The 20861-nt window shown below is 33.5% G+C and overlaps 1 protein-coding gene across 1 annotated transcript in view; it reads left to right on the top strand.

The window, feature by feature from the left end:
- Nucleotides 1-398: 398 nt before the first annotated feature.
- LOC111691488 (protein doublesex-like) overlaps nt 399-20861 on the top strand; it is a 189107-nt gene continuing 168644 nt past the window's right edge. The window contains exon 1 of the mRNA XM_023454422.1: nt 399-1104. Within this exon, the coding sequence (XP_023310190.1) occupies nt 618-1104 (487 nt within the window). The 5' untranslated portion in view covers nt 399-617. The remainder of the gene's footprint in view (nt 1105-20861) is intronic.

Below are 20861 nucleotides of genomic sequence, written 5' to 3'. Positions count from 1 at the left end.
CCAACAGGGTGGAAGCGTCAATCGGCGCTATGTCATTAATGTTCATTGACCTTTTCTCTAACTATCTGCTAAATTTCAAGTCGATCGGTTCAGTTTCAAAGAATTCGGAGGTGAAAAACCTCAATGACTGTACTATCAGGGAACGTAAGATAGACATACGAGGTAAAAATATGTAAAGTAACACAAGTGAAAATCTCTAGAAACGCTGTAATAGCTTTCTGCTAGGCCGTAGCCCAAATTTGAATCCTAAACGCGAAGTCGCTTCCTGCGGCGTTTTGGGAATCTCCGCTCCTCTAGACCCGGCCATCAGAACTCGCTTCCCGACGTTATTACCGCATTAAACACGGCTCTAAACTGCAGTCCGCACATGCATCTCCCCACTCGGCGGCCGCTCGTAAACCGCGTCGTACCCCTTTACCCCGCCGCGATGCACTTCCAATGCAACTCACTCCTATGACCGATGCACGACTGACAGTTCCCCTCGCGACAACCGACGGAGACGTGCACACGGCTAACCTCTTCTCGGACAAGCCTTCTAACCTGTTGCGCCCGTCATCCACCCGGTGCCCGGTGTAGTGCAGTGAACTGTGCGTCTGGCATGGACGGTCGGTGTTAGGATGTCCGACTCGCAGGAATACGACAGCAAGATGGACGTGAACGCGTCGAGCACGTCGGCCTCGCCGAGGACGCCGCCCAACTGCGCCCGCTGCCGGAACCACCGCAAGAAGATCGCCCTCAAGGGCCACAAGCGCTACTGCATGTACCGCACGTGCAAGTGCGAGAAATGTCGATTGACCTCCGAGCGCCAGAGGGTGATGGCCATGCAGACGGCGCTCCGGAGGGCCCAGGCCCAGGACGAGGCCATGCTGAGGAGCGCCACCAGCGCCGAGGATTTGATGCGTATCGCGCAGAAGAGCCCGCCGCTGATACCGGCTATGGAGCGCAGCCTCGATTGCGACTCTTCGGCTTCCTCGCAATGCTCCAACTCGCCCTCCTCGGTGGCCAGGAAGATGACCACGGCGACGGCCATACCGTCGACCACCACCGCTACTAGTATAGGCACGGTGGCTGACTGCCATCCACCCTACAACCCGGAATATAAAGGTAATTGCACTCAATCAGCCGATTAATGTTCAATCATTGTTATTAGTCCGGTGAATCTAGACATTCAAAGATACATAAATTTACAATAAGCTGAAAGTGAGTAAAGTTGTTCAAAACATAATTAAAAATAACATATTAAAATTTGTCGTCGTTCCGGTACTCGGAAAAAAATTTACTCGAGGTCAAAGGTCAAAAAAATGGGTTTTTCACGATTTTCAGCTAAACGGTAAGTTTTATCATAAAATTACCTCTGACAAAAATTGTAGATAATAAATTATCTATAAAAAATGTATAAACACTTCCCTAAGAGCCACCATTTCTGAGATATAACGATTCAAAAAGTTGTAATTGTCATAATACTCGTATGCACACGTTTCCACGCCACCTATGAGGTAGTGTACTTAGCGCGTTTTTTTTAACGTGGTTTCCCCAGTAGGCGTATTCCACTGGTCTGTTGTGATTCTGTTTAGTTTGAAACTATTGCATAATAACAGATATTAGCAAGGGTTGGAAATGATAAAAGCGATGGAAATTAACAAAAAAGTAGAGAAATTTATTCGTCTGATTCATAACATTCAAATACTCCTTCTTGCTCTTCTTCTTGATTCTTCTTCTTCTACTTCTTCTTCATTCTGGGTGTAAGTAAATTACGTCAATAGTGATGTCTCCTCGTTGGTATCAAACGAATCCTCTACTGTTGGTGGTTCAACATTAGAACACGACCGGCCTTGACAATTTGTACATGCCAGAGAACAAAACAATCCAACTTGTTTCCAACCACATTTAGCACTGCATCTCTTTTTACAGTTGCAAAAAATTGTGTTTAGCAGTTTTTACGGCGCAGGTAGGAGTAAAGTCTGAATTGGTTCTAATGTTGTCGACCAACTTCCAACCCCAGTCTTTTGGGTCTAGCTGATAACCAAGCAACTGAGGTTGGAGGAAGACAAGCTAATTGCACTTCTTTTTTATTTCGAGTGTTTTTAACGAAACATGCATGTCGATACTTATCTAAGCAGGTAGTTTTTTAGGAGCTCCGTACATAGAAAGAAGAAAGCGAAGTGATATTCTCATAGTTATACTTATGTATATTTATATTTTAAGTGTAAGTTACAATCACCGATGGAAAAATATTTTTTCTTATATTACAGCTTCAGAGATATACGTGACGTATGCATATTATGACGATTACAACTTTTACAACTTTTTGAATCATTATATCTCAGAAACGGTGGCTCTTAGGAAAAAAAGTATTGATATATTTTTCATAGATATTTTTAAGTTCTAAAATTTTTGTTAGAGGTAATTTTATGATAAAACTTACTGTTTACCTGAAAATCGCAAAAAACCATTTATTTGACTTTTGACCCCGACTAAATTTTTTTCCGAGTACTGGAACGATGAGGAATTTTAATATGTTATTTTTAACTATGTTTTAAACAATTTTACTTACTCACTTTCAGCTTGTTGTAAATTTATGTACCTTCATTCTTATTTTTTGGTCTAATTTGATCGGACTATATGTGTCGTAATACGTATACAGGCTGTTACAAATTCGCTTCTCACTACAGGGATCTCGGAAACGGTAAAAGATAGATAGAAGTTGCATAATCAGGGGACCAACATTATGCCTCTAAAAAATCAAAGCTAACATGATTAGTTTTCGAAATATTTGAAAAAAACAGAAATTTTGGAAATACGTTTTTGTTTCATTTCAGCCTTGTTTGAGGTGATATTGAAAAAAGAACAACACTTTCTCATGGCCACTGTTTGCCCTCTATCGAATGGCATAATCAATTTTTATATGTAACGTTTCGTCTCTCCAGGACCATCATCAACTTTCAATAATTCAATAAACAAAGAAATCTAAACAAAAAATTTTAATAAATTTGGAACGAATTCACTGAAGATGAAGTTTTGGAGACAAAACGTCGGAATCTGGTTCAGGCTGGGGCAGTACGGCAGTACAGTATTGGGGGTCATGAAGGCTTGCAAAAAATGTAATAAAATTTCTAGGGTCGTACCTAAAAAGTTACATATAAAATTGATTATGCCATTCGATAGAGGGCAAAAAGTGACCATGAGAAAGTGTTCTTCTTTTTTCAATATCACCTCAAACAAGGCTGAAATGAAACAAAATCGGATTTCCAAAATTTCTGTTTTTTTTTTCAAATAATAATGCTTTCTGGCGTCTTTCAGCATTTTTAAAACGTTTGTGTGACTGACACCCTGAACGCGAGCTATTTGTCTAGCTGGAGTAACAGGATTTTCTTCAGCTTTCAGCAACATGTTCAACCGGGTTTCTTCTTCGATTTTTAAAGGCCAATATCGAGCTTCTATTTTGCTAATCGTACTTCGATTAATTGGAGGCATTTCTGGATGAACTTCAGCAAACAAACGAATGATTTCAGCTTCTCGACTTTCTCCATATCCGATCATCATTAAATTTTCTATACGATATTTTTGGTTTTTAATTTTCACATTGAAATATAAACAAGTATCTACTAACAAAACAATCACATTCAGTTCAAATTGGCCAAAAAAACTATCGAGCAGATGATAAGGTATGAAACTTTTATTGTGACTTATCAAGAAAGAAAAAAAAAGTATAAGTACATTAAAGAAGTTTCAGTAAACATTTCCTTATTTTTTTCCTGACACATTGCTTATAAAAAGTAACAAAAAAATACTTAATTGTATTTACAATTGAAAAAAATTATCAACCTACCCTTCCATTAAAAAAAGTTCTCTTTGTAATTGTCCCATTGAAAATAAAAATTGACGGGTTTCGGGAAATTTGCGACAACCTTTATTTACTAATTTACAGAATTAGTTCCAGTTAAAATTTCCACTCTGTATACGTACAATTACATATTAGACTCACCTGGCAAAGGATTTGTACAATTGTACAAAAATACAAGTGTAGCTAACAATTTATAAAAGTTGTTCTGTACTGGTAGGTTAGGTTGTTTAGCAGAATGTCTTCAAGAAATCAGAACAAACTGGAGGTATTAATAGGTTCCCACAATTACACGATTACAACGTTTGTATCTTAACCCAAATCTTTTTATATAAGTTCTTCGAAGTATACAGATTAATATAAGAAAAAGTTCACTGGTCTATTAATTTCCCAAGGTCCAAAAAAATTGTGAAGAACATTTTGATTTTCGAAATTCTTTAATATTTTGGACTGGGATCAAGACAGAGAAAAGTAAAAAATACTACCTCGTAGAAGAAGTTTTTTCCAACAAAAAAAAGAAATGATATCTTGAATATCTTGAAAAGATATCTGTAAGTTGCCATTACAAAATGTCACTTATTAGATAAATTATACTTCGATAAAATTTCTACCCTAATCATGCCGCGTAATTAATTTTCAAAAATCGTTAATTTTACGAAAAAACTACACGAACCTTTTTTGTTTAGAATGAGTCAGGCTATTTGAAGTGAATGTTTAAATGTTAAGATAGTAATAAGAAAAAAGTTACGTATGAAATAGGTTTTAAGGGTGGATTTTTCTACCCCTTATACAAGAGTAGGGGAAAATCAACAAATCGTTTACTGAGTGCCTTCTCGATAGTAGAAAATATCTGCTTAATTTCTTCATTTCTGTCACTTTTTTGGTATTTCACAGAATTTTTTATTTTTTTTTGTATGAAAGACCCACCTTTTTTCCACAGGGAATCACCCCCTGAATTATTTAGCACTTATTTATTTACACGCTTCATATTGTTTAAAATCGCAAGAAAGTTTTCTAAAACTTCGTCATTAATATTTTTTCCTATACATATAAAATTATTGTAAAAAAGATAAGGGTGGTAGAAAATTAATTGAATTAATTTGATAAATTCAATTATATTATTAGGAAATCAAACAAAATTACAGGTTTTTACTTGTAACTTTTGTACACACAATTTGTAATAGCACAGAAATATCTCATGTTTTTAACAAATTGGATACTTACAAACTTATCTGCAAATTATACTATATAAAATTTGGAAAATTAGGAAATATTAGTAACATTTACCATTTGTGTTACAAGCTAGAATTTTGCTGTGCAACAATTATTACCTTTAATTATTAATAGATTAAATATCTATTTTTAAATATTATTACTATTCCTATTCTAATTGTGACCCATTAGAACTAGTTTTAATGTATAATGAAAAAAATTCCTGTTCAAAGTAGATGGGGGTATAATTTGATGAATTTCTTTTAATATAGCTTGCCTCTCGTCATCTGCTTCTATTATACTTTATCACCCTGTTATTTTTCTGCATTATAATAACTGTTTATCGAAGCTTGCTGTGAGAAGTCTTGTCAAACCAGTTCTTCTCCAGAAAAATACTTATTGGCATATTTGTAACAAGAAGAAAGAAACCAGAGATTCGCAACGCAAGTCAATTTGTATCCAATACAAACACCAACGACGACTGTGCAAATATTTACAAATTTCTGTTAAAATTTTCCATTAACATAAACCTAACCTAACATTTAGTAGTCTTGGATCATTGTTGCAAACTTGTGCAGTCTTCATATGTTTTGAAACCGACAACTAGTTGTTAAAACTCACTGTATTGTCATGTAATACAAGTTATTCTGCATGAAAAGTATTGTCATTTTTGAAACAAAAAAACCCACGAGGTAATTTTTTTTAATTATTCCATTCCCTTTTTCTAAGCGCCTTTTAAAATTTTATATTGATGGAAGCCGAGTTGTCTACTTCTTTATATAGAGACGGATAAGTTAATGCGTTAGGTTTTTTTCAGTTCAATTCAAAATTATGTTGTCGACGAATCTTATCTTGTATGCTTATAGTGTAACATAGTCCAGGCGGTAAAGCATTCCAGGCATTTGTATTTGTAATCTATTTTGTTGTAGAGAAAAATCCCAAATATTATGTAGAATAAGAATTCGAATTTGCCAAATCCAAAAAATCATTCAGACATTCCAATGACCACGGTACCTTTCTTGATGTTTCTTTCGTTAAGCTTTTATCTGCCGAAATTGCACTAAACGAATATTGAAAATACTAGCTAGAAAAACATTTTCTCGACTTCAGGATTACGTAAACTCTAAATTATTAACTTTACGCCTCTATATCTCAGAATCTATACAGTAGAATGCTGTCGTGTTTGACAAAAAAGCAATGAGGTACGACGTCGTTTTTATGTGTACAAGATTTTGTCGATTGCATAGAAAATCCCCTGGGCGATAAATAATTGTTTATAGAGTAAAATGTTGAAAAATATTAAAAAAATTTTATATGGTTATAAAAGTGTAAAAAAGGTATTTTTAGTATTAATCATTATTTATTATGACAACAAGTATCTCTAAAAATTGTGTGCCCTTTCTAAACCTTAATTTAAACTCACGGTATAAACTTTTTGAATTTTCTTAATTAACAATCCTGTCAATCGAAAACCACGTGATCGATCGTTGCAAAATTTTTGGGGTAGAAGTGACATATGTTTTACTATTTGTTCACAAAGTTTCATCAATATTTATAAATATTTACTTATTTTAAAAATTGCTCCAAATATACATAGGATTTTCTACTATTTTTTGCTCATTGTTAGTGCAAAATTCAACTTTTTTGATTCGCAGTTGGTGTAACTTTATAGAAAATCGTCAAAAAATAAAGAATGACTTTTTTAGGGCTTACTTTCAATGTTACTGGGAAAAATATGTCTAAAAACGTTTAATTTTCCGTTCTTTTTATATTTTTGTCGTTCCCCTGAATTTAGCAATGGTTTTTTGGAATAAGCAAACTCGGATTCTTATTCTACATAATATTTGAGATTTTTCTGTACAACAAAATAGATGACTTCAAAAACAAACGCCAAAGCCTACTTTTACTGTTCTACCACCTTGACTACTAAAAAATCGACTAATCAACCGAATTTCACATTTCTAAACACTTGCAAGTCTGGCGAAAACGTTATTAAGTATTTAAAAAATGATCAATTTTTTCATTTTTATGCTTAACAGAAATTGTACAATTTAAATTGTTCTATTTAATTCAGTCTGGTGAACAAAATTGAATTTTTTATTAAATTCTATTGTTAGCAGCAACTTGGTGTGGATAATTTGCTAGTTATTTGAAAAAAGGAAGGAAAGGATTGTCTTTCATAATAACAGAAATGTCGTCATATAACTTTTTTCTGGATGAGACTTTTTTTAATAAAAAGTCCGTTTTAATTGTAAAATCTTATCTTGTTGCCACGTTAGTTTCAGCATTTGACATTTCTCTGAAGCGGTCGTTCTTATTACAGGCGTTGAAAATTTTCTCAAGCTGGTTTTTCCCATTCATTCCTGACCTGGCGTGCTCAATTATAGATTTAAATTTTGTATTAGATCAGTTCTGGTTACTGACATTGTAATTAGCAGAATAAATAAAACATAGGCTGCTGATATAATGCGTGAGTCAACTTGAGACGCTATGACATCTTTAAGTAAATGTGGATGAAAGTTAGGTCAATAACTTAAGCATCAGAAAAAATGAGAGACAATTTGTCGCCCTTCAAAATATGAGGAGATAACTGCTACAAATTACGGATTTTATAATCGTGTAATTTATTATCTTTCAAACTGGTTGTATCACGGTATATTTCAAAATAAAATCTCTTGCAGGATCTCTTCGTATTGCCTCAAGATGACCTTGAACGATTTCCTCGGTTGCTATGGTCCTTTGGTATTAAAAATGGGGCACTTTTTCTCTCTAATTTTGAAGATATTCTTTAAAGTTTTGAAAATACCTTCAAAATCTGAAGAAAGCCTTTCGTGAAAGGAATTTTTATGAAATGTGACTAAATATTTCAGAATTTTGAAACGTTTTCGTCGATTGCAATTACATATCTCGAATGTAGCTTCCTTGAGAGAATTTTATTCGATTTAGTTTAAGTTATAAAATTTTACTTCCTTAAAAAGTTATGGGTCTCCAAAAAATGTTTTCTAATTTGATTTTGTAATAACTTTGTTATTTTAAAGTATTTCCATGGATCTGTCAAAATCCATTGACATGTTGGATCATCGCCATTTCTTTCGTAAATTATAAAATTTCGGAATGTCGATAAGTATTTTAAAATTCGAAGCTTTCCTTTCTTATCTCATTGAAAGTCCAGTATCGTGGTTTTACATCGATTTAAACTGTTGTTACTTCTGGACTCCCTCAGGGCTCCGTTCTTGGCCCTCTATTATTCAATATGTTTATTCATGATTTGTGATAATCACCAGATCTTTGACTTTTTGAACGTGGTAGTAATCAGTTGAAGTCGAAGGCCTTCCTGGTCGAGGAGCCTTTTCAATTGACTGATGAACACTATTATATCGTAACTTTGCGTACGACCCAAAACATCATATCCGTAAAAAATTTTACGTTGCATCGTTCGTCCAGAAAATGGCACCCTTCAAAAATCGTCACTAACACTTAACCACATTGCACTCAAATAATAATATCTCGAAAACTAAATGAGATATCAACAATTCATAAACTGCACATCACTAAATATCTCCATTAGAGTGCAATTCAAACAATTCGGTTATTTTCTGAACAGACCCCGTATTATTATTCTATGAATAAAATTAATATATCGATTTTTTTAAAGTTGGGTATAATCCACATCGACCAACTAAGGAAATTTACATAAAAAGTTACTTCTCGTATAAATGTATTCTATANATTATAAAATTTCGGAATGTCGATAAGTATTTTAAAATTCGAAGCTTTCCTTTCTTATCTCATTGAAAGTCCAGTATCGTGGTTTTACATCGATTTAAACTGTTGTTACTTCTGGACTCCCTCAGGGCTCCGTTCTTGGCCCTCTATTATTCAATATGTTTATTCATGATTTGTGATAATCACCAGATCTTTGACTTTTTGAACGTGGTAGTAGTCAGTTGAAGTCGAAGGCCTTCCTGGTCGAGGAGCATTTTCAATTGACTGATGAACACTGTTATTTCGTAACTTTGCGTACGACCCAGAACAACATATCTGTAAGTTTGTTTCAAAAATTGAAACTTTTGTCAGCTTCAACAAAATTTTACGTTGCATCGTTCTTCCAGAAAATCGCACCATTCAAAAATCGTCACTAACACTTAAACACATTGCAATCAAATAACAGTATCACGAAAATTAAATGAGATATCAACAATTCAAGAACTGCATATCACTAAATATCTCCATTAGCGCGTAATTAAAAAAGTTCGGTTATTTCCTGAACAGACCTTGTATTATTATTCTATGAATAAAATTAATATATCGATTTTTAAAAAGTTGGGTATAATCCACAGCGACCAACTGGGAAAATTTACATAAAAAAATACTTCTCATATAAATGTATTCTATATAATAGTTCAGGATATTATACTGTAATAAAAGCGTATTAATCATTGGAAATAAATGAATAATAAATTTGCATAAACAGTTTATTACCAAGATATACGCCTTAATATAAAATAAATACTTATTTATTGACATAATAAAATATATAATTGATGGCTATATACCCACAACATCAATATTTAAATAAAAAATTATAAACATATCTGCGATTTTATAGTTGAATACATGGAAATATTTATAGATAGCTTTAACTGTGTCAAATACTCTTGACATAAATCTAAATGTGACAAAGAATTCGTCAGATAAGCTAGGTACACGATCACTGTGCAATTATTTAGCTGATAGGTGAACATTTAACTTTCATATAGCGGGACAACTTAGGCGAATGGCAACCTAACAAAGTGACGTGTCAAAATTTTTATGAAATTATTTAGCTTTTAAACCATTTTAGTTAATTCATTCATAATTCTAAAGTTCAGTACAGTAATGGAAAAAATTTCATTTCTTTTGAAAAGATTCACCCTGTATATCCCTACTTCCTTCTGTTTCACTTTCTTCTGTTGAAATCTAAATATTACTGCACAATCTTGGCCTTGTGGGGTGGAGCCCCGTCCTGCTAAAAACGTAGGTTTCTCCTTAGCTGTAAAGGCACATTCTCCAGAATTGCAGTTGCAGGAAATTTGGATGCCGCACCATACATTTATTTCAAAATGGCCTTGGTTTTGGACTGGATTTACAATGTAGGTATTTTCAATGATCCAGTAGTGCTCATTGCTCCTGTTTGGCAAACCATTACTGACAAACCGACTTTCGTCCGTTCAAAGAACGTGCCGAAAAAGGTTCTGATCAACAGTTTCTACATTTGCTACAATTTGAACTATAAAATTAAGTCTGTAAAATTGTGAATTTTCTAGTCATGATACGATTGGTCTTTAAAATTCGTTGAACGACTGATTTATCCAAATTCAATTCCCGACTAGCCTGCCGTATAGAATTTCGTGGATTTTGTTCGAAATACAGTCTAGCTGTATTAACATTATTTTTTACCCTTCGGTCGATTGTTTGATTTTTCCGAACAGAAAATGCATCTTCATTTCGTCGCAATAGACCGATCAAAATAACTCATTTAGAGGTAAAAAAAAGAAAATTGTTACCTGGACTTTCATTAGTGGAAATGGTAAAGGGGCTTATAGGTAATAAACGAAAAAAATAAATAAATGCATGAGCAGGGGCGGCGGAGAGTTGATTTGGGGGTTGAAAACTTATGAAAAATTGTATCATTGGGATTTCTGGCGAAAGTTGGTCTCAAATAAAAAAGTATCTAATACAAAAGTTGTAGACCATACAAAAATCTACGACTTTTCTAGGGGTCATTTTTAACATAAACTGAAAATATCTGAGAAAAATGCAAAAAACTGTTTTTTTTTTCTGATTTTTCGTTTTTTATTTCTTATTTCCGCAAAAATAATTTAATTTTGGCGAAACTTGGTGATTGTACACCTTTCTCGATCTTAAATAACCTCAAATATTTTTAGATAAAAACATCAAAAAGTTTCTAAGATATTAATTTTTTTCGGCCTGAAACAATTTTTTTGCAAAGAAAAATTCTACTTAAAAAAATCATCGTACAAAGTTCTGCCGGTAATCATTTTTTCGTTTTGATATATACTTTTTTGTGAAATAAAAAAATTTGTAATCACAGTTCAAAAACATGCTCAAAAATGCAAAAAAATGAAAAATTACTTGCAGCAATGAATTTTTCAGTAATTGTTGATAATTTGTTTAAATTTAAAAAAAAATCAAAATCTGATTACACCATTCAATTGTACGGAAAAAATACAAAAAAAAAAACTGTCTCATTGTTTGACCCAAAACTATTTTTGTACAGTATTGTTATAAGTCGAATAGTGAATAAATGAAATAATTAATAATTTTTTTCCGTAGGATCGATTAGTGTATTAATTTTTTTTAAAGTTTGATGAATTCATAGATATACAGTGTGTCCAAGAAAAGGATGGGATAGCATTAGGATCTAGGAAACGGTAAGAGATTATCAGATTAGAAAAAAGTTGTGTTTTTTATACCTAACAATATGCTGTTTAGAAAGTTTTAAAATTCTGGGTAGTTCCGGAGATATCCGGAAAAACCCGAAATTTTGCAAAATTGTTTCTGGCTTTATTTGAAAACGAATTTTAAAATAAATTACGTATTTATAATGCCACTTTTTTCGCTCTATACAATGGCGTCAACATTTTTGCAATCCGACGTTTCGTCTTTGAGGGGCCATCATCGGGTTAATTTTTTTTAAATAAGTCGCTGCTATTTTTATGACAAAATCTAAAGTCATTTTAATTCTGAATTAGAGGATATTACTATTGTAATCGCTTAAAAAGTTTTTAGCTTGTTTTAGCTATAATTTAAAACTTTTCCTGAGGACGGCTCTGAACGCTTTCAAAATATCTATTGGATGAAGTTATACCAGTATACAAGTCAATACCGCCAAAATATCCAACAATTTTTTACTGTTAGCAATACTAATTAGAAATAATAAAATATTTCATGAATTCGTATTTTTTTATTAGGTACAACTTTTGGATTAAAAAAAATTGTTGGACATTTTGTGCTGTATTGACTTTTATTTCCTCTTTTATCTCTCTCCTCCAATAGATACAGATATTTTGCAAGCGTTCAGAGCCGTACTCGGGAAAAATTTATAATGATAGCTAAAAACTTTTTTAAGCGATTACAATAGTAATATCATCTAATACAAAATTACAAATGACTAGATTTTGTCATAAAAATAGCAGCGATATATTTAAAAAAATTATTCTGATGCTGGCCCCTCGAAGACGAAACGTCGGATTGCAAAAATGTTGACGCCATTGTATAGAGCGAAAAAGTGGCAATGTAAAACGATTTTGCAAATTTTCGGGTTTTCGAATTTCGCGTCAACAGTAGACTTTGCAGTTAATACTTTGTATTGTTGAAATCTTAAATCATCCAGAGATAATTTATCATTTGTGCATTTGTAATTCGACTTAGATGTTAATAGCAATACAATACAAAATTAAAGTTTTGGGTCAAACAATGAGACACAGTTTTTTTTTAATTTTTTGAATAATTGAATATTTTTTAATTTAAACAAATTATTATCAGCAATAATTGAAAAATTCAATGTTGCAAGTCATTTTTTATTTTTTCACATTTTTGAGCATGTTTTTGACCTGTTATTACAGATTTTTTTATTTCACCAAAAAGTATATGTCAAAGCGAAAAAAATGATTACCGACAGAACTCTGTACGATGATTTTTTTAAGTAGAATTTTTCTTTGAAAAAAAAGTGTTTCAGGCCGAAAAAAATGAATATCTTAGAAACTTCTTGATTCTTTTATCTAAAAAAATTTGCGGTTATTTAAGACAGAGAAAGGTATACTTTCACCAAGTTTCGTCAAAATTAAATTATTTTTGCGGAAATAAGAAATAAAAAACGAAAAATCAGAAAAAAAAAAGTTTTTCGCATTTTTGTCGGAAATTTTGAGGTTATGTTAAAAAGTGACCTTCGAATCGAATCGAGTTTGAGACACCTTCTCCAGTTCCAAATCGCCTTTGAATTCTGTGATGCTTTTTTACCCATATTTTTAACTTTCTGATTTTTATTTCATAAATTTGTTTCATTTACCATATCCTTCACAAAAGGTAATGCCTAAACGTATAAGATATCGTAAAAACTGGACGCTAAACGTCTATTACCGCGAGTAACAGAAATAGTAAAGCTTCCAGGATGCTACAAAGTAGCATCTAGAGCACTCCAGTAGCGTAATTATTAATAACACTTTCTGCGACTTCGGAATTTATGCAGACCGGCAGGCGGTCCGTACCAAAAATAATCTGACGTGCTCTGCTGACCAGCTAAAATCGAGGGAATGTGGGTGAATCACGGGATAATATCTAGCGATTTCCTCTTTAAGACGGCCCTGCGAGCAAGAAGAACGCTCACAGCGAGACTGTTGATATTTTTATTTGTTTGCCCGCTCTTACGATTAAAGCGCATCAGCTGGGGGCTGATGGAGACGTCTGACGTCCGAATTTCGGTCAATTTTAAATAAGCGCACCGATTAGGCCGGTTTGCTTTTGCTTGAGAAGTTACCACGAGGCTCTGGCGTAGCCCGTGGACTGTGAAAACTTTAGAGACAAAGATTAATTAGTTTCATTTCCCTTATCCACAACCGAGGCATTATTATGTTACAATTTTATTAATTTCAGGGACTTAACACTCAGGTGGAAAAAAAAAACATTTTTTCTTCGATCTATTTAATATTTACATCAATAAAAATTAACATTAATAGCCAGCCAGCTATTTTGGTTTTAATTATAAAATTATATGACTATTATGCTTTCTTGTTACTTTAATATTGCTTCAAAAATACTTATACCGGCTGGCCAGGTAATTCTTTCGCATCGACTAAGTAAATTACACGCATCTCCCTATCAATTTCGGGTGGAAGAGGTCGGACATGACATATATCATCGAGACTGCGACTCGGACTCTCGTAATTGGTTGACTGTGGGAGCGCACGTATCCCGTTGCATTTTTTGTGAACCGACCGAATACCTAATGCGCTTTGCTGATTTTTTAGTTTAATTTTTATTATTATTCCACTCAAACCTTTGCTAAGAAGTAGAAGGAATATTATAAAATAAAAATAGTGTACAGTGTCGAACAAAAATTAATATTATTAAATGGTATTGTTGTGCAGAAATTGCAGAGGAAGTCGTTGGTCGATTTATATTTTCATTCCCCGACGAACCAGTTCCCACTGCTAGAACTGTTTTGAATATTTTTCATAAGTTTGAGGAGTGTGGATGTGTTAATCGGTGTACGAAATGTAGCAATCAGGAACCTCGTTAACTTCCTGAAGCAAGTAGAGAAAAAGAGGTTAATGTCTGTGCTTTTGTGGAAGTAAGTGAGCCGTTCTTCCTGCCAAATTTCCGAAGAGTTTGACATTCCAAGTCGTACAGTTCGTCGCATCTTAAAAAATAACGGTTACAAAGCCTATAAAATGCAAACTGCTCAAGAAATTATTCCTGGTGATCAAATAAGGCGTATGGAGTTTTGTGAATCCATTAGGAAAAAAATAGATTCAAGTTCAAAAGTATTTGGAACAAACTTTTTCTGAGAGGCTTATTTCCACAAGAGGTATCATACCTTGGCCTCCTTGATTTCCAGATCTGACACCCTCCGACTTCTTTTTATGGAGTCATTTAACGCAACTTCTCTACAAACATCGATACGAAAGAGCCGCAAATTTGGATGAATTACGGCTTAATATTAGAAATATTTTACGATCATTACTCCTGAAAGTTTGTTAAATGTTCGTCAAGAATTTTACAACAGATTAGGGTCTTGTGAAGCTCAAGCAGGTGGTTTCTTTGAACACCAGAACCAGCATGAAAATGGTACAAAATCAACAATAATTAAAAGAAATAGCTTTATTATTATTAAGTCGATTAACGTGAACTGTCTATATCTTAATACATACAATTTAGTTATTAGATACTTACGGAACATACTGTTGTTTCCTCGTTAAAATGCTTTTAACTTTATTAAAATGAGAAAACTATCAAACTTCACTTGTTAATGAACATACTGCAGATTTTTATTATAAAAACTAAAAGGAGGTGATGTGAACTGTAAGAGTTTATTAGTATTGTTTATTTTAGTACAAAGTAAAATTAATAGAGAAATAGCATTACGAAAAAGTTATATTAATTTACAAATCTTGTTCTTCGCTGCAATATAAAATCAGTTTAAATTCGTAAATAGGGCTGTCAGAAATAGCCGCAATTCAATGGCGTGCCAAGCGGGTCAACCGAGACATGCGTGAGCCGTTGCCTCAGAAAGCTTTTCACGTGTATGTCACGTTAGTATACTGTTACCTTTGTTATCGTGCGAATCTTGCGTAATTAATTCCCACCCGTTGATATTTATGGTGGTGTATTGTAGACAATTTAATTTGTTGCCTTTTAATAAATAATGCGTACGCCTATGTGCCGCGGCTCAGTTTTGACAGCCTTACTCATAAATTAGTAAGTATTACTATTTGAGATAAAACATCACATATCATGTTCAAAACGATGTCTTTAATTGGCTGTGTAGAAATTTTCTCCCCTATATGTATATTTCCATACACATTTTGCAGCTGTTGTTCTGTTAACAATAGTTAATTTCTCGAATAATTGCTGCTTTTCTAATTCTTCGATGTCATGCATTGCTGTTTTAAAAATAGAAAGAATTTTAGATATCCGAACAAAAAATAATCCAGATGAGTTAGATCTGGTCACCTCGGTGGCTACAATCCTTGACTAATCAGCCTATCATAAAACTCTTCCAAAAATTGAATTGCTCTTGCAGTTTGTGCGGTTGTCCCATTTTGTTGAAAGTAACCTAATTGTGCTAAAAATTGCTCCAAAATAAGGGTTCGATATCTTTCAGCGTTTATAGTTGAATGGAAAAATGTAGGCCCTATTATACGTTTTCTTGACATCGTTACCCAAACGGCTACTTTTATAATGAAAAAAATTAACTGTTTGAGCAGACAACTTTAATCCGGACTTTATAGACATTTTCTGTAAGCACAATTGGACTGTCAATTTTCCTTTCCCAAACGCAGTGTTTAGTTTGAAATCTTTTGACAGTAGCACATTTCTGGTTCAAGAAAATGTCACAATGTTTGTCTCGAATGCGTTCTGAAATAAAAATATTATAAACCTCAAAATATTGTTTCTTTTACAACTTACAAGTACAATAAAGTGCCAAAAACTTTAGTTGTGAAAACAACTGATTTATTTAAAATATGTATCATTGAATATTGAAACAAAAGAAACAGTAAAACGGTGGCATTAAATGAACTCAATCAATAACAGACACGGATGGCGGACGCTACTGAAAAATGCTGAAATGTCAATTTAGCTTCATCACACATAATAATTCGTTTATAATGAACCATGCGAATGTTATAGATTAACGTAATCTTGATCTTATTGTACAAAGACAATAATTCTCGGAGTGCAAAGTCAAATTGGCATCACAACCCGTTTCTTCTTTTCTGACAATTTTTAGAATATTACGGTCCTTTCACACAATTCAACGTACCGGAGAACGCACGACTCGGGGACGGACAAAAAAAATTAATTTCGGCAATTATGTAAAATGCTCGGAGTATGTAATTAGGCGCATTGATGGTTTAAATGATACGTATATAAAAAATGAATATGAAATGTCCGTACAAGATAATACGTGACCGCGAGTGATGGTTCAACTGCACACCCAAAAAAAAATTGCACCGCCAATTGGTTGCATGCATACACTTCAGGCTGACACCGAAAAGTTGGGCTGAAAGGTAATTTATTGGCGTCGATGTAATTAATCGATTTAATTTTTAATTGTCACTGAAGGCCTGGAATAAAACTGATCGGGATCTGATTTCCTCGTCTGCCATTTACGTTTAGAGTTTAATATGTTCAATGAATTAACTAATTTTATATTAGAAAATTTAACTGAAAAAAATTATTGCTTTTACTTTATATGTACCATAAAAGGTGTCTCACTAAGATTGGCGAGGTACGATATTAGGGAATGTATAGGACCTAGATCTTCGAGGAAAAAATTTTAATTCACAACTCGACCGCTAGGAGGCGCAATCTATATACAAGGTGGTGCAACCAAGATGGGATGGAAGATTACGCCTGAACGACGAGGAATTATGAAATAATTTTTTGTCACGAGGTGTATAGTTAAGAGATCCATATTCTAAAACTATTTTCATTATACAGGGTGCACACAAAAGTCCGTGGCAAACCAAACATATGTTTTTTTAAATGGAACACCCTGTATTTGAATCCTAAAGTGAATTCTACCCATTACTACGATGCTTTTGATATAATGGTTGATGAGTCTAAAGTTTATAGTTTTAGAGAAAATTGCGCTTAAACTTGAAGAACTACCCCCAAATCAATCAAATTCCTCCCCTATCTAAAAAGGTTGTCAAAAAAGAAAACCTAGTATAAAATGTACCATATCCTTGGGTATAATAATAAATCTTGACTGGTTCAAAAATCACTGACTAGTATACAGGGTGATGAAGTTTGACTATTTCACTCGAGTCATTTTTTTTTTAATGGAACACCATAAATTTTATTTGCCCATGTTGAAGGCAGTAAAACCAGCTTTCAAAAAATATAGCACATGATACCCTTCAATAAAATACTTTCTTAGGAAATCAACGGAAAACATTGATTTTTCAAAGAACGACTGAAACAAACTATGAAATAATGACCAAAACTTCTACATTTAGTAAGAGAGCTATGATGGCTATGAAGTAGTTGACAGTTCCGTAAAAGTAGGTTTTCAAAATGAGTTTACGTACACAAGAAATGATCAATATGATATCAGTTCTATACGAAAACGTCAAAGAAATCCGTTATTAGCTAGTAGAGTGTATGCGGCATGATATCCGGAAAACGAGAAAAAACCAAGGCCTGAAGCTTTTCGCTCATTATTGAACCGATTTGAAGAGATCGAAAATTTTACCGAAAAAATGCGATTAATTTTTTTACCATAACTTTTGTAATTTTAGAGTTATAAATTTACTCAAAAAATCATTTTGTAGGGAATTTGAAGCACTTTAAGTTCTGTGATTTGCAGTTTTTTTGAGCCCCTCTTTTTTTTTAGATTTGTAAGCTAAAAGGACTCGGGAAAGGCAGTCTTGAAGCTTAGTTTTGAGCTTCTAATGGTCATAACTCAGTCAAATTTTGTCCTACAAAAATTAAAAAAAAGCAAATTGTTCAGTAAGAAAAAAACTACAATTTCTTATTCTATAATTTTTTTATAACTTTGGTAGTTTTTGAAATATTTTGAAAAAAGGCGATTTTTTAAAAAATTTAAAAATTTTATTCAAAAGTAAATGAATTTTTTTTTTAAATTTGGGCTTCTAAAATCGATCAAATTCCCAGAATCTACTGTTAATACATAAATAAAGTAAATTGCAGAAGGAATACGTTTAATTTTTTTTTCGTCAGGTCATTAATTTTAATACCGATTTTATTTTCTCATCTATCTTCGAAATTGACCAATTTCTGGGAAGTCATAACTCGGATTTTATACCATCTACAAAAATTAAAAACAGCAATCTCTTTGCAATTTAATTACCTTCATTTTTGCTTATGATCATTTTTTTTGATAAAACTAGTAGTTTTTGAGATATTCGCGAAAAATGACTCAAAAACATGCACTATTTGGGCTAAAAACGAACATGTTTAGGCGCAAATAACTCAAAAAGTATTGACTGTACAAAAAATTCTTATAGAAAATTTTTTGCTTAGAATTCGTCCCTATATCGAATCGTGAGGTTATTTTTATTAAAAAACAATCCCCACCCTCCAGAAGGGGTGGCATCCACCCCTAGGGTAAAAGCACACATCGGCACTATATAACTTTTGTTTCTTGGGCTATTCCCTAGCTACAGTTCAAATTTCACGTCGATCCATTCCATCTGAAAAAATTGGTAGCCAGAATGCTTTAGTGACTGAACTATTATTGAAATTTCGTAAACTAATATGCCGTGCTACCGAATATTGTTTTGTCCAATCAGCAAGATAGTTGGATATGTTGTGGGACTAAAAAATTGGGCATTGGCTTATTGAGCGACAGGGCCCCACGTTGGGCGCCATGTCGTGGAATAGCTAGTTTAGGCTGTCCAGCTAGCTGCGGATCTCGATTAATTCCTGAGATTTGCCAAATCTTGTAATCTTTCAGCATGTTGTAGTTGGCTTGTGGATAACAGCTCACGCTCTAATTTAAGTCCGGAGACACACTTGGCCACTTCATTTTTAGAGTTCAAGTTTTAGGGTTTCGACTGACCCGGTATAGTTTTTTCGCACCGAATTTAACTTAGATTATAATAGTTATTTGAGGCCTCGGTAGAGCGCCTGTAAGCTTTAGAAGCTTTTTCGTGCGCCTCGTAGGAGGGCTAGTGTATGGCCGCTTTAGAGTTATTGTCTTTGGCAGTTTAAGAACTGTGGTACTTTTTTTGAGTTGAGTAGTTTGAAGCTGCACTGAGCGGGTTTTAGTGCGATGACGGGACTCTGGAAACATAGGTGAAATTTCCAATTTTCGCGCCCCGTCATCTGGATTATCACGCTGTGGCTTCGGGTCCTTTGGAACAACGTCCTTGACTCTGGCGGTTGATTTGGCTTTAGGCTGTTTTTTCCGGCTTCGTTGTCTCGGATGGAAAGTGTGGTGAATTTTCGAAATCAGGGCTGTCAGTACGACAAATACTTCTATATAGATTCACTTTATGACAGAAAACGAGGTAAATGGATAAATAGAACTGTGAAGAAAATCTCCTCCCTTTAACTGACCTGTTGATAATTATGTTGAGGGTCATACTATAGCTTCTATTTTTCGCCTTAAAGATGAAGGGTTAAAACACCTTATTCTTTGCATGGCCTATTTGATTATGACTGATTGTATTCTAAATTTTATTACTTATTTGTTTTTCTCCTTTGTTTGAATTTCTTTGTGTATATCACATACAATTATGTCACTGAACATTTTTTTTTGTTATAATTAGTATTCTATTATTGAGCTGTGGCTTATAGAATACTGTAAATAGTAAAAAAAAGATTCCAAATCTAATTCCGTGTCGTGCATTTATAATTATATCAGTAACTATGCAATTGTCCGCAGTATTTCGAAACGAGGTGTCTGTCCCCAGCACACGCAGCTTGCGGGATATCACCGATACTAACAACCTGTTTGGAGTTTTTTTTCCCGTCAGCAATTTGTAACTTTTTGATGTATAACAGTTCTTAGTGCCCCTACGGCCGCGTAATGGTACGTGTTAAAATTTTACTGAAATCAATTTCGACGTTTTCTCGAAACGATTATCTTCGTCCTCGAACTGTTACCATAATTGACTTTAATACGAAATTCTTGCAACAGTCGCAAGCATTTAATCTCACTGATAAGGAATTTATTTAGGGTATTAAATTTTATATACATACCGATCGTAAGAGGACATACAAAATGTAACTGCTTCTTCTAATGAAATACATGTATAAAGGGTGATTCAGAACTTATCCAAAAAAAATTCTGGATGTACAGGGGACCTTTACAAATACAATTTTGTAAAGAAAAAATCAAAAAGGGCAGTTCGAAAATGATTTAAAAATGCACTGGAAACTGGTCCACTGTAAAACCTGACCTCGCTCAATGCGACCGGCATGGCGGTGTGATAAAAACGGACAAAAACTTTCGCAAGGAAAGAAATAAATAGAATTTTGTAACACCTATTTTATATCGGCAAATTCAACTGATTTTGCCTTTATTAATTAATAAAATTAATTTGTGTTTTTA

This window comes from Anoplophora glabripennis, unplaced genomic scaffold, assembly GCF_000390285.2.
Source record: "Anoplophora glabripennis isolate ALB-LARVAE unplaced genomic scaffold, Agla_2.0 scaffold319, whole genome shotgun sequence".
Lineage (NCBI taxonomy): Eukaryota > Metazoa > Arthropoda > Insecta > Coleoptera > Cerambycidae > Anoplophora > Anoplophora glabripennis.
Note: the sequence above shows the minus strand (reverse complement) of the source record. Positions and strands in the feature narration are given on the sequence as shown.